Source organism: Oncorhynchus masou, chromosome 33 (assembly GCF_036934945.1).
Source record: "Oncorhynchus masou masou isolate Uvic2021 chromosome 33, UVic_Omas_1.1, whole genome shotgun sequence".
NCBI lineage: Eukaryota > Metazoa > Chordata > Actinopteri > Salmoniformes > Salmonidae > Oncorhynchus > Oncorhynchus masou.
In genome coordinates this window covers 34951563-34964087 of record NC_088244.1, presented here as the reverse complement: position 1 = coordinate 34964087, position 12525 = coordinate 34951563, and the positions used below count along the sequence as shown (strand labels likewise).

The window sequence follows — 12525 nt, the reverse complement described above, 5'->3', positions numbered from 1 at the left end:
AGGCATGCAATCATTCTCTTGAGGCATGAGACTCTTGATTTTAGATAGCTCACAAATGACTATCACTTCATGCAAGCATATAAGCTTATAAATGACGTGTCGTGGTGAGAAAAATCATTGTTTGTTTGACAGTTATGTTTACGATAGATGGACCAACTGACCTCGACATAATGGTAGTCTGGGCTCTCCCTGTATGCCGACGCAATGCTGGCCTGCACTGCTTGGATCCAGGCTAGCCGAAGCTTGTCCGACTCCGCTTGGAGCATACAGCTCCTGTAGAATGGAAAGACAGCCCCATATTACAACACACAGTCTCTCAACAGTACAAAACGATAGCCCCTTGGCCCTCTTAGAAGGAGGCGAATGATTTAGAAGAAATCTTATTGGACATTTTAAATCAAGGGATTTAAATAAATTGAATGCATGTGTAAGACAAATCCCTTGGAACAAAGGTGAATTGAGTTTACAGTTCATTCCTGAATAGAAGGACACGAAGAAGAACATACTTGGTGGGGGAGACAACCTCGAAGCAGAACCTCCTCTCGATGTCCTCACAGGGCTTGACAGAGCAAAGCCTGAGGTCCTCCACCACCACCGTCAGGGAATCCTATTGGTCAGTAACAGTGAATAAGGCCCGGTTAGTCAAATCAGTTCAATTATTCATCACACCAACATTATGTCCAATGTGTCCTGGAGTAAAGTAAGACATGTCGTTTGGATTCCCAAGTTGAGCACCTTTCCCCTTTTGAGCCAATGTGCATACGAGTACACTGACGCTCACATTCTATATCCCACTATGGAGTCATGTGAGGGTCGATGTAAGGCCGGAGGATGGGGTGAACACACACAGCCATCCATCGCTGTCTTTGGACAGGACTCTTGAGGAGTATCCTGTAACGGTCCTCTGCCCTAATGCAGTCAGTGTTAAATGAGGGAGGGTTGCGTTTCGCCAATGTAGATCACTGTGACTTTCAGAGCAGCTCTATACCCCATTAAAGTTGCACTCAACCCCCCCCCCCAGGGACCTATAAAGATGATAGTTGGTGGTTATGTGGACTAGCCTTCAGCTTCTTCTGATAGACCAGCTGACTGTTCTGGATGGAAAACCACCGCCTGAAAAACAAGAAATGAATAACAGATGGATGTTAAATGGATATGTTTCTACAGACAGTATATATTATAGATCTCCACTATGTCCTGCGATGGGGATATCTCTCTAACCAAGGTAACTCAATGCTAGCAAGTATGGCCATTGGTTTCCTAGTGAATAGACTGTATTTCTTTAGTACCCTATGGTATGTCTTGATATCCTATACAATATCCACAAAACATACCATTGCCAAGGTAGAGACCAAATCAACAGGATTACTGTCATACTGCATATATAGATTTGAAGCCAGAGTGTGGCTGGTTTAGTGATGGCTACTCGTCAGTCATCTAGTTACCGGTTCCAGGTCTTGAAAGCATTGCTGGCCCTCTTGAACAGGTACCCCTCCATGACCACGCCATTGGGAGCGTCCACGTTGAACAACTCCACCTTTGAGTCGTCATACGAGAAGTCCTGTCAGAGTTGAGAGAGACAAAAAGGGGACCCCAAGTTAACCCTCTGGCCACTCAACATAGGAAAAAATGAGGGTATTTCACTGATCAGTGAGGGAACGCATTTGAGAGGGACAGTGACTGAAGCAGTGGTTCTCAAACTCCTCTTCGGGACCCTAGCCGTTCCATGTCTTTGATCGATTCCAGAGCTGGTACGCCAGATTCAATTGGTCAACTCTTCAACAATCCCTTTATAAAAAGGGGAATCCGGTGAGATAGTTCAGGGCTACAACAAGATTGTGAAAAGTCTAGGGGATCCAAAGGAGAGGTTTGAGAACCACTAAAATGGAGTCTCTTCTGCGCTTTGTTGAACTATGACATCGCATAAGATCAGGATGTGATATAAGCCCTCCATGAAAGATGCATAAAATTATGCAGTCATGTTAACACAATTCACGTGTGTGCGCGCATGTGATGGGAAAAGTGTGCCATGCATCCTCACAGAGCGATTCACTGTGCCCTTTAGGAACTCCCATCTGAGATGTTCACTGTGACGCAAATGGTTGTGTAAGCATCTTCTGGCTGAAGATAATTACTACCACCCCCCTACCCTTTTCACAGATTCTTCATTTACACCAACTACACACTGAAAGGCAGCTACTTGAGGTTCAGTGTCCTAGTGCAGTCCGTCGGCTCAAGTCTCAGCGGAATCATGAATCGTTGTGCCAAGTCAGACAGTCATTTGGTTTAATTTAGAAAGTAGTAGCTCGGATGTGCATCCTTCTTGAAATAAAGGCATGTCTCACAACACAGACCAACATGTACAAAACCATGCCTTCAACAGAAATAAAGAAACATTTTAGTGCCTGGCCTGGCCCATTAACCACATTACATCACAATGGTAAAGCTTCCTCTGCCAAGACACAATTGTCTCATTAACGAATAGTCCTGATGAAAGAGTTCTCAGAGAAGGAATATGGAGGTCCACTGTGAGACAATTTTTTTATACCTTTATTTAACTAGGCAAGTCAGTTAAGAACAAATTCTTATTTTCAATGACAGCCTAGGAACAGTGGGTTAACTGCCTGTTCAGGGGCAAAACAGATTTGTCAGGTCGGGGATTTGAACTTGCAACCTTTCGGTTACTAGTCCAATGCTCTAACCACTAGGAAACCCTGCCGCTCCAATGTTAAGAAAGAATCAAGTATTAAGAAAGAATAAGAAAGAAAGAATAGGTATGAGATTAGAATCATTTGATGTCCTGAAACACTCAGCCCGTGACACTCACCCATGGACAGGTGAATAGGTACAGAACATTGATCTAGCTTCAGTTTGGGTTCTTTTTCATGACAAATACACAAACAACCTATTGAACACAATCTTCCCATCGTGGTCAAGTTCCATCTGAATAAATGAGTTCTCTAATGAAAAGCAATAAAACGGTGAAGGTTTGACGACTGTCCAATCTGTCGTTTCTTTCTTTTAGGAAGATTCAGAATAGCTCCATAGCTGACCTAGATAAACGAACGCCAGTGACGGTGCACACAGTCAGATCTCATCCGACACTGTGATCAGTTGAGTTTCATAACGGGGTATTAGCAGCACTGAGCAGGGCAGCACGCCATTAACTACTAGTCACTCCATGTTTGAATGATACAACTACGACAATTTGTTGTTACAGTCTGATCTTACAATGTGTTGCTGTTGACCATAAACTAGCCTATTTCTAAATATGCTGTTCAATACTCCATGACACAAATGAAAAAGTCATATTTTCATGACACAAAAAAATATCCGTATTCAAATTATGGGTCTCCTCTCTTCACAAAAGGTCAACTCTCCATAAAGCAACATAATGCAAATGCAATCCAAACAATACAAAGTAGAATAATACAATAAAATGATTAATACACTACAAAATAAAGCTCAACCCACCAGAGTGTGGTCCAACCGTCCAAATATCTTCATTTTCAAACGTTTTAAATTATCCAGCATTGGACATGTAAATAGGCAAACCAAAATATAACAGAAAATCTAGGAACTCTAATCAAATGCTCAGTGAATAGGCATCGCTGTCGAGCTGCAAACGAAACGTTAAGTCCTCTGATCGCTGAACAATTCTGGGACTGTTAGTACCGCATCGTGAATAACTACCCTACACAGACATGTGCGCGCTCCACAATAGCACCTGCCTGCTGCCGTCACTGTGTGGGTCTTTGGATTAGATCTTATTATCATACAGCTGCTAGTTTATTCGCGGAACGTCGAACTTCCAAATCAGAGTTGCCTTCAGTCGCTCTCGACCCAAAGACGTGCAGTTTGTTAAAATGACACCAGAATCCAGGCTGCGCTGGTTGGACACTTTTACGACTCCTCAACACTCGGACACCGTGAGTGTTCTGCAGCGCGCAATAAATGGAACCTGGCCCGCGTCCCTATGATTCCATCTGGCAACCAGCCCAGTTAATCAAGCAATCACCACTGAGAAGCTGAGACTTTGCCATCGACCCGAACAAAGAGTAAACTAACTAAATTGCAAGCCACTACAGAAAACATGTCAGTAGCAGCACATTTACCATATAGTGTAGTCTACACAAACATGCACTTATCAATTAGTCCAGTACCCTTCACGAACGTTTGTCCTTACCATAAACATAATGCCCTTAGAGTAACCCAACACATGTTATGAAAAAGGGAAGCAAATATTTCCTGTATGCAAGCTAACCAACAATAAAGGCCATTCATTATTCATGATCTGGCATCATGCAGAGGGGAAATGACTGGCAGTTCAATAATTCAACAAGAATAGAAGCAGAGCATCTTGTTAGCAATGTAGTCAAGTGGGCCACCGTGTTAAAAAAACAAGAGACACCAAATGGTTCACAATAAAGGCTACTTTTCATTTATTTATTTACTGTTAGAGCTTTGTTGTGTCCCCATAAACTTAAACGTAGGTTATATGAGCTGATCCTTGTTTTGGAGGGCGGCAGCAGCAGAGCTGTGCCAGATGAGGGGGATTGGGAGCTGTGGAATGTGAAAGGACGTGGAAGGGACAACAGCAGCCTGTGAGATAGTCAGACATAGAGTTGTGTGTCATGGCTCTGGTCAGACATATTACACCAATTAGTAGGTGCAGATAACTCAAAAGGAATCTAACTATTTACTGGTGCAATCCCATCTGTGCTTTATTTGATAAGTCAATTATTGAAAGGAGACTAGAATGGATGATGCATGGATGTTGAATGGATGTTGGATGCAGGTGAAAAGCGTTAATTCCAGCAGCCATGTTCCACAGAGGGCAGAGGTCAGAGGCTACTGAGTACAGAGCTGTGGAGGGCTTATGACAATGTTTTGCTCTCCATTCGAAGAAGTTATAGGGCAAACTAACAACACATTTATGTAACTTTGAGAAGGAACCCCTCAACACTCTCCAATATCAAAGCTCCGGGTCTCCATCGGTCAGAGCAAAGCAACGTGGGTGTCCGACTCTCCACAGGCTTTCCTCTGGACCGACAACAAGGCCCACTATTGATGTACTCTGCCATTACTCCTCCCTTGGATATTGGATAGAGAGAGACTCTGCTTGACTGAAATGTGTGTAAGATATTAAGATCTCATTCTCATCATGAGCATCTCAGGATCCCTTGGTTAAGTATGTGCTAAGTTCCCTTGGAAAACCCCTCTCTGATATCGTTCCAAATACGACTTCAGGGGAGAGAATTCCAGGACTATCAAGGAGTGGCAGTTAGCGGCTGAAGGGGTAATAAAATGTGCCCTTTAGCCTCCTGAGTGTGTTCTTGCCCTAAGCCATTTGAGACAGTTTACACAGAAATAACTTGCCACTTTTTACAACGGTTACTTATTAATGTCCATGTACTCATTCACCTCAGCAGTACATATGCCATTTAACGGCCCAGTCGCAGCAGCAATCACAGCGGTGTGTGTGGCCTACTTCATGCAGCTGATAAACAATACACATAGATACTACAAGACAGAGATTTTGATCAGGATCAGCCGAGGCGCACGTTAAATGAGGCAAGAACACGCTAAAGTTGACTATACTAAACTAAACTGGACTGGGGAGGAACGTCCTGATATCTCATCCACCTGGTAAAGGGAAAGGGGGGATACCTAGTCGGTTGTACAACTGAAGGCATTCAACTGAAATGTGTCTTCCGCATTTTACCAAACCCCTCTGAGACACATATGCCCCCTCACTCTTTGCCACATGGGCCCTGGCCAGGACAGGACAGTTGGTGGCACTGATTAGCCATTCTGTCTGCAGTGACATACTACACCACTATTGTCTGCAGCCAGCAAGGATCCTCTTGTCCCCTCATACCCGAGGTGTCATCTACCACTGACTAACCTGGCACCTTGCCTTACCAGCCCTAGCCTCAGCCCCACCCACAACACAACAGCCTGTCTGACCTAATCCGGAGCCCCACCTGGTTTATTTAGCTCTCCCTTCGCTGTTGCCACGAGAAACAGTTACCATGGAACCGAGCCCATCTTGAGTGCGTGGACACTGTACAACACTGGTGAAAAAGAACTCCCACATTCTCATTCCCCTAACCACGACCTTTACAGGCAAATTAGCCGATTAAGTCTTTGAAATCGCAATCCTGCACTATACTGCTAATGCTGGTAAAAGCCTCAATTATAAATGAGATTGTGTATAGAAACCTCAGGACTCCTGAAATCTTGAATATTAAAGTACTGAAAAGTTTTTTTTAATGATCAAAATGTATATATATATATATATATATTTTTTTTTTTTTCAGCCTAATTCATTAACAAGCTGTGTGCTAGAGGAACAGTAGCCCAGAATGTTGTGATCAAATCAAATCAAATCAAATTTATTTGTCACATACACATCGTTAGCAGATGTTAATGCGAGTGTAGCGAAATGCTTGTGCTTCTAGTTCCGACAATGCAGTAATAACCAACAAGTAATCTAACTAACAATTCCTAAACTACTGTCTTATACACAGTGTAAGGGGATAAAGAATATGTACATAAGGATATATGAATGAGTGATGGTACAGAGCAGCATAGGCAAGATACAGTAGATGGTATCGAGTACAGTATATACATATGAGATGAGTATGTAAACAAAGTGGCATAGTTAAAGTGGCTAGTGATACATGTATTACATAAGGATGCAGTCGATGATATAGAGTACAGTATATACGTATGCATATGAGATGAATAATGTAGGGTAAGTAACATTATATAAGGTAGCATTGTTTAAAGTGGCTAGTGATATATTTACATCATTTCCCATTCAATTCCCATTATTAAAGTGGCTGGAGTTGAGTCAGTGTCAGTGTGTTGGCAGCAGCCACTCAATGTTAGTGGTGGCTGTTTAACAGTCTGATGGCCTTGAGATAGAAGCTGTTTTTCAGTCTCTCGGTCCCAGCTTTGATGCACCTGTACTGACCTCGCCTTCTGGATGATAGCGGGGTGAACAGGCAGTGGCTCGGGTGGTTGATGTCCTTGATGATCTTTATGGCTTTCCTGTAACATCGGGTGGTGTAGGTGTCCTGGAGGGCAGGTAGTTTGCCCCCGGTGATGGGTTGTGCAGACCTCACTACCCTCTGGAGAGCCTTACGGTTGAGGGCGGAGCAGTTGCCGTACCAGGCGGTGATACAGCCCGCCAGGATGCTCTCGATTGTGCATCTGTAGAAGTTTGTGAGTGCTTTTGGTGACAAGCCGAATTTCTTCAGCCTCCTGAGGTTGAAGAGGCGCTGCTGCGCCTTCTTCACGATGCTGTCTGTGTGAGTGGACCAATTCAGTTTGTCTGTGATGTGTATGCCGAGTAACTTTAAACTTGCTACTCTCTCCACTACTGTTCCATCGATGTGGATAGGGGTGTTCCCTCTGCTGTTTCCTGAAGTCCACAATCATCTCCTTAGTTTTGTTGACGTTGAGTGTGAGGTTATTTTCCTGACACCACACTCCGAGGGCCCTCACCTCCTCCCTGTAGGCCGTCTCGTCGTTGTTGGTAATCAAGCCTACCACTGTTGTGTCGTCCGCAAACTTGATGATTGAGTTGGAGGCGTGCGTGGCCACGCAGTCGTGGGTGAACAGGGAGTACAGGAGAGGGCTCAGAACGCACCCTTGTGGGGCCCCAGTGTTGAGGATCAGCGGGGAGGAGATGTTGTTACCTACCCTCACCACCTGGGGGCGGCCCGTCAGGAAGTCCAGTACCCAGTTGCACAGGGCGGGGTCGAGACCCAGGGTCTCGAGCTTGATGACGAGCTTGGAGGGTACTATGGTGTTGAATGCCGAGCTGTAGTCGATGAACAGCATTCTCACATAGGTATTCCTCTTGTCCAGATGGGTTAGGGCAGTGTGCAGTGTGGTTGAGATTGCATCGTCTGTGGACCTATTTGAGCGGTAAGCAAATTGGAGTGGGTCTAGGGTGTCAGGTAGGGTGGAGGTGATATGGTCCTTGACTAGTCTCTCAAAGCACTTCATGATGACGGAAGTGAGTGCTACGGGGCGGTAGTCGTTTAGCTCAGTTACCTTAGCTTTCTTGGGAACAGCAACAATGGTGGCCCTCTTGAAGCATGTGGGAACAGCAGACTGATATAGGGATTGATTGAATATGTCCGTAAACACACCAGCCAGCTGGTCTGCGCATGCTCTGAGGGCACGGCTGGGGATGCCGTCTGGGCCTGCAGCCTTGCGAGGGTTAACACGTTTAAATGTTTTACTCACCTCGGCTGCAGTGAAGGAGAGACCGCATTTTTCCGTTGCAGGCAGTGACAGTGGCACTGTATTGTCCTCAAAGCGGGCAAAAAGTTATTTAGTCTGCCTGGGAGCAAGACATCCTGGTCCGTGACTGGGCTGGGTTTCTTCCTGTAGTCCGTGATTGACTGTAGACCCTGCCACATGCCTCTTGTGTCTGAGCCGTTGAATTGGGATTCTACTTTGTCTCTGTACTGACGCTTAGCTTGTTTGATAGCCTTACGGAGGGAATAGCTGCATTGTTTGTATTCAGTCATGTTACCAGACACCTTGCCCTGATTGAAAGCAGTGGTTCGCGCTTTCAGTTTCACGCGAATGCTGCCATCAATCCAAGGTTTCTGGTTAGGGAATGTTTTAATCGTTGCTATGGGAACGACATCTTCAATGCACGTTCTAATGAACTCGCACACCGAATCAGCGTATTCGTCAATGTTGTTATTTGACGCAATACGAAACATGTCCCAGTCCACGTGATGGAAGCAGTCTTGGAGTGTGGAGTCAGCTTGGTCGGACCAGCGTTGGACAGACCTCAGCGTGGGAGCTTCTTTTTTTCGTTTTTTTCTGTAGGCAGGTATCAGCAAAATTGAGTCGTGGTCAGCTTTTCCGAAAGGGGGGCGGGGCAGGGCCTTATATGCGTCGCGGAAGTTAGAGTAACAGTGATCCAAGGTTTTTCCGCCCCTGGTTGCGCAATCGATATGCTGATAAAATTTAGGGAGTCTTGTTTTCAGATTAGCCTTGTTAAAATCCCCAACAACGATGAATGCAGCCTCCGGAGAAATGGTTTCCAGTTTGCAAAGAGTTAAATAAAGTTCGTTCAGAGCCATCGATGTGTCTGCTTGGGGGGGGGATATATACGGCTGTGATTATAATCGAAGAGAATGATGGTACCGTATTAGTGTTGAGCTAGAGAGATCAAACTTGGCCGAGGACAGAATTCCTCTATTAAACCCACAGTTAGAAATGAATAAGACCTCACAGAGGGTTGACATTTACAGGCTTTTCTCTGCTCTGTTTACCAGAGGAGCTCCGGTCACACTTGGTGGCAGCACTTTATTCTCATCTCTCTGCTGGTAATATCAGGGATGCCCCATTGTCCCATGTACCTTTACACAAGGGTTATTGCTCATGTCCAGATGTGATTAGAAGGACCATCAAATCCCTGTGATATTTAACCAGCTCAGAGCGGAGTATGACATCAGAGAGGGGAGGGCAACACAAAATGGTGCCCATTGTAATAAGGCCACTACTGATTTGTCAAATGCCGTAGCTGAGCAAGAAGGTGATGCTTGAAGTGGCGTGATAACAAACACATTTCCCAATAGTATGAAATTAAGAACAAATATCCATCAATAAGATTCAACCTTTCTTTGCCTCGGAGTCTAAAAAACATCCAAAAAATCATTCGGCCGAACACTTCTGAACAGAAGAGAAGTCTCATGGGAACAGAACCATCCACTACAGAACAAACGGCTGTATATGCTATACTATCCTATGCTATGCCCGATAGCAGTCCGCGCTGAGGATCTGATTGCGTCATATAAATGATTCACAGAGTACAGTTGTGTGCCTCTGCAGCTCCGCACACTAGTGCTTAAGATAACTTCAAAGGGGTTGGCTAATGTTCTCCAGAGGCACTTCTGAGCTGTGCTGTACGTCTGCATCAGTCTCTCACAAGAAGCAGACAACAAGCATGTGAAGTATAAAATGTACTCACCTGCATGAGAGTCTGGTAGAGCAGATCGCAGCATGGTTAGAGAGAGAGAGAGAACAAGAGAGAGAGAGAGAGAGAGAGAACAAGAGAGAGAGAGAACAAGAGAGAGAGAGAACAAGAGAGAGAGAGGGCAGCATTATAACACGCAAGAGGACATAGCAGAGACCAATTGTGGGGTGATAATACAATAATCTCAACTGTTTCCTTGTACCTCAGATTATAATTCTATTTATTGGCCTTCCAGCATCTCATAATCTGACTCTAGAAGACAGTGTCCCTGATATTTGAGCTCCTCTTTAGAATGACCAGCCCTATAAAAACATAGCCTACGTTTTATTTGTGACCAGATGCTGACATTATGCTCACTGGCTAACATGCTCACAGACTACCACTTTCCAATGGAGTGTGTTAGTTTGACGCTTGCATGAAGAAGAAAATAACTGATTTTCAGACATAAACAGATTTTTTTTTTAACTGCTAGGCCCTTATCCAATCTGCCACCTCCTGTTTCTCTGTCTGTGTCCAGACTACAGGCAGTGGCCTGGTGATAAATAGGGTGTCCAGGGCTGCCTGTCTAGCTGCCTGCATGACTGTCTGCATGGCTGTCTGCCTGGCTGTCTATAGGCAGATGGACAGATGGCCACTGATCCTTCCTGAGGTAAGTAAGTATTGTTCCTGGGGCTCAGTACCCTGAGACTGGAGACTGCAGTGTCTCATTCATATGGAGATGGCGAGGACCTCAGGAAGTCCCACTCAACAAGCCAGGGATTATTCATTCACAACCAGAACAGGACTAGCCTGGTCCCAGATCTGTTTGTGCCTGCCTTTGCCAACCCACGGTAATCGTCGTAGACGTTGGAGGACAGGCACCAATTTTTTTCCCCTTCTAATTTCAACTCGCCCCAAATGTATCTGTGTGTTTTCTGCCAGTTTCACAGCAAACTGACAGCCCGCAGACGGGTACATTTGTATCACTAATATAGCATGGCACAGAAGACCTGTATCTGAGACCTAAATGATCCATTAAAGCACTAAAATAACATCAGAGGAATTACGTCTACACCCTAACTGTCTGTTTAAAAAAAAAAGTGGTCTCTCTCCATTCTGTACTCCTAGGCTGCGTTTACACAGGCAGCCCCGTTTCGGATATTATTCTCCACTAATGGGTGTTTTGACCAATCACATCAATTCTTTTCACATCCAATCTCTTTCGGAGCTGAACGGATTGGTCAAAAGACCAATTTGTAGGGGAAAAATATTCGAATTGGGCCGCCTGTGTAAACGTGTACGGAACGGAGAGAACCCACATTTCAAATGTCAGAAAAAAAACATACAGTTCGGGCCACAAATCTCAATGATTAGCTCGCCTAGCATACACCGAATTTGCTGAACATTCTTATTTACACTGGACAACACTGGGATTAGCCTCTTAAAAACACTTAATTCCACTTGGTTTAACGGTTAAACCAACGACTGGCCTTTCTGAGGCAGACTAATCAAACGCTGACCAGTCTCCTCCCTAATCCCCCCAGTCATAACAGTAGCCAGGTGGTGAATTTAGGATTGGAGGGAGCTCTGATGTGTTTCCTAAACCACAGCCAAACTCCCAGCCTAGTCCCAACACAGACATGGCCAACTCACAGAAGACCATCCTAGCCCTTGTCCCCTGCAACTCTTCCATCGTTATCAAGCACAGGAGGCTGCTGAGTGGAGAACGGTGCATAACGGACGGGCATCAAACACCTGCAAACCATGTGTTTTATGTACTTGATCAAATCAAATCACATTTTATCGGTCACATACACGCGGTTCGCAGATGTTTTTGCGGGTGTGGCGAAGTGCTTGTGTTTCTAGCTCCCGACAGTTTAGTAATATCTAGAAAGTAATATCTGACCATTTCACAACAATACACACAATATACACAAATCTAAGTAAAGGAATGGAATTAAGAATATATAAATATATGGACGAGCAACGTCAGAGCGGCACAGACTACGATACAGTAGAATAGAAGACAGCAGATACATTCTGTGTTCATTTACACAAGCCTGTACTCCCCAATTTAAGGTGCCACCAACCTCCTGTGCTATCAAGCCATACATGCGCGGCGCATGGCAACGATAGAGAAGTCATGGCTATGGCACACACGATATGGGACCAGGCTAGCAAACTCAAGATTCCCCAGACCCCTGGGTAACTTCCAGAGGAGAGGCAGAAAGAGTGAAATGGCTGCTTGCTTTACCCTCTGCTGTACGGTGGCGTGCTTGTGTTCCATATCCCTCTTCTCCATGGCCGAGTCAATCACCAACTGATCCAACTGGAAACAAGATTCACAAAACACACATGGCGTTGATCACATAGCTGAGACTTGTGGGTAGAGAAGAGGCCAAGGCAAGGAATGTCCACAGAAGCGCCTCGTTTTAAACAGAGGCAACGTGAAGGAATAGCCGTCAGACAGAGTGGAGCTCAGAGACGGAACTGCCACACTTTTGGAGGGGAGGGGGGGGGGGGCATGCGCG

General features: G+C 45.0%; 1 protein-coding gene across 3 annotated transcripts in view; it reads right to left on the bottom strand.

Annotated features, from left to right (window-relative positions):
* Positions 1 to 12525, bottom strand: part of acap3a (ArfGAP with coiled-coil, ankyrin repeat and PH domains 3a) — a 75813-nt gene that overhangs the window by 9025 nt on the left and 54263 nt on the right. For all 3 annotated transcript variants that reach the window (XM_064957401.1, XM_064957399.1, XM_064957400.1), the window contains exons 9-14: positions 12249 to 12323; positions 10010 to 10021; positions 1446 to 1561; positions 1062 to 1113; positions 507 to 607; positions 162 to 273 (exon numbers count right to left, since the gene is read on the bottom strand). In XM_064957401.1, the coding sequence (XP_064813473.1) occupies positions 162 to 273; positions 507 to 607; positions 1062 to 1113; positions 1446 to 1561; positions 10010 to 10021; positions 12249 to 12323 (468 nt within the window). The remainder of the gene's footprint in view (positions 1 to 161; positions 274 to 506; positions 608 to 1061; positions 1114 to 1445; positions 1562 to 10009; positions 10022 to 12248; positions 12324 to 12525) is intronic.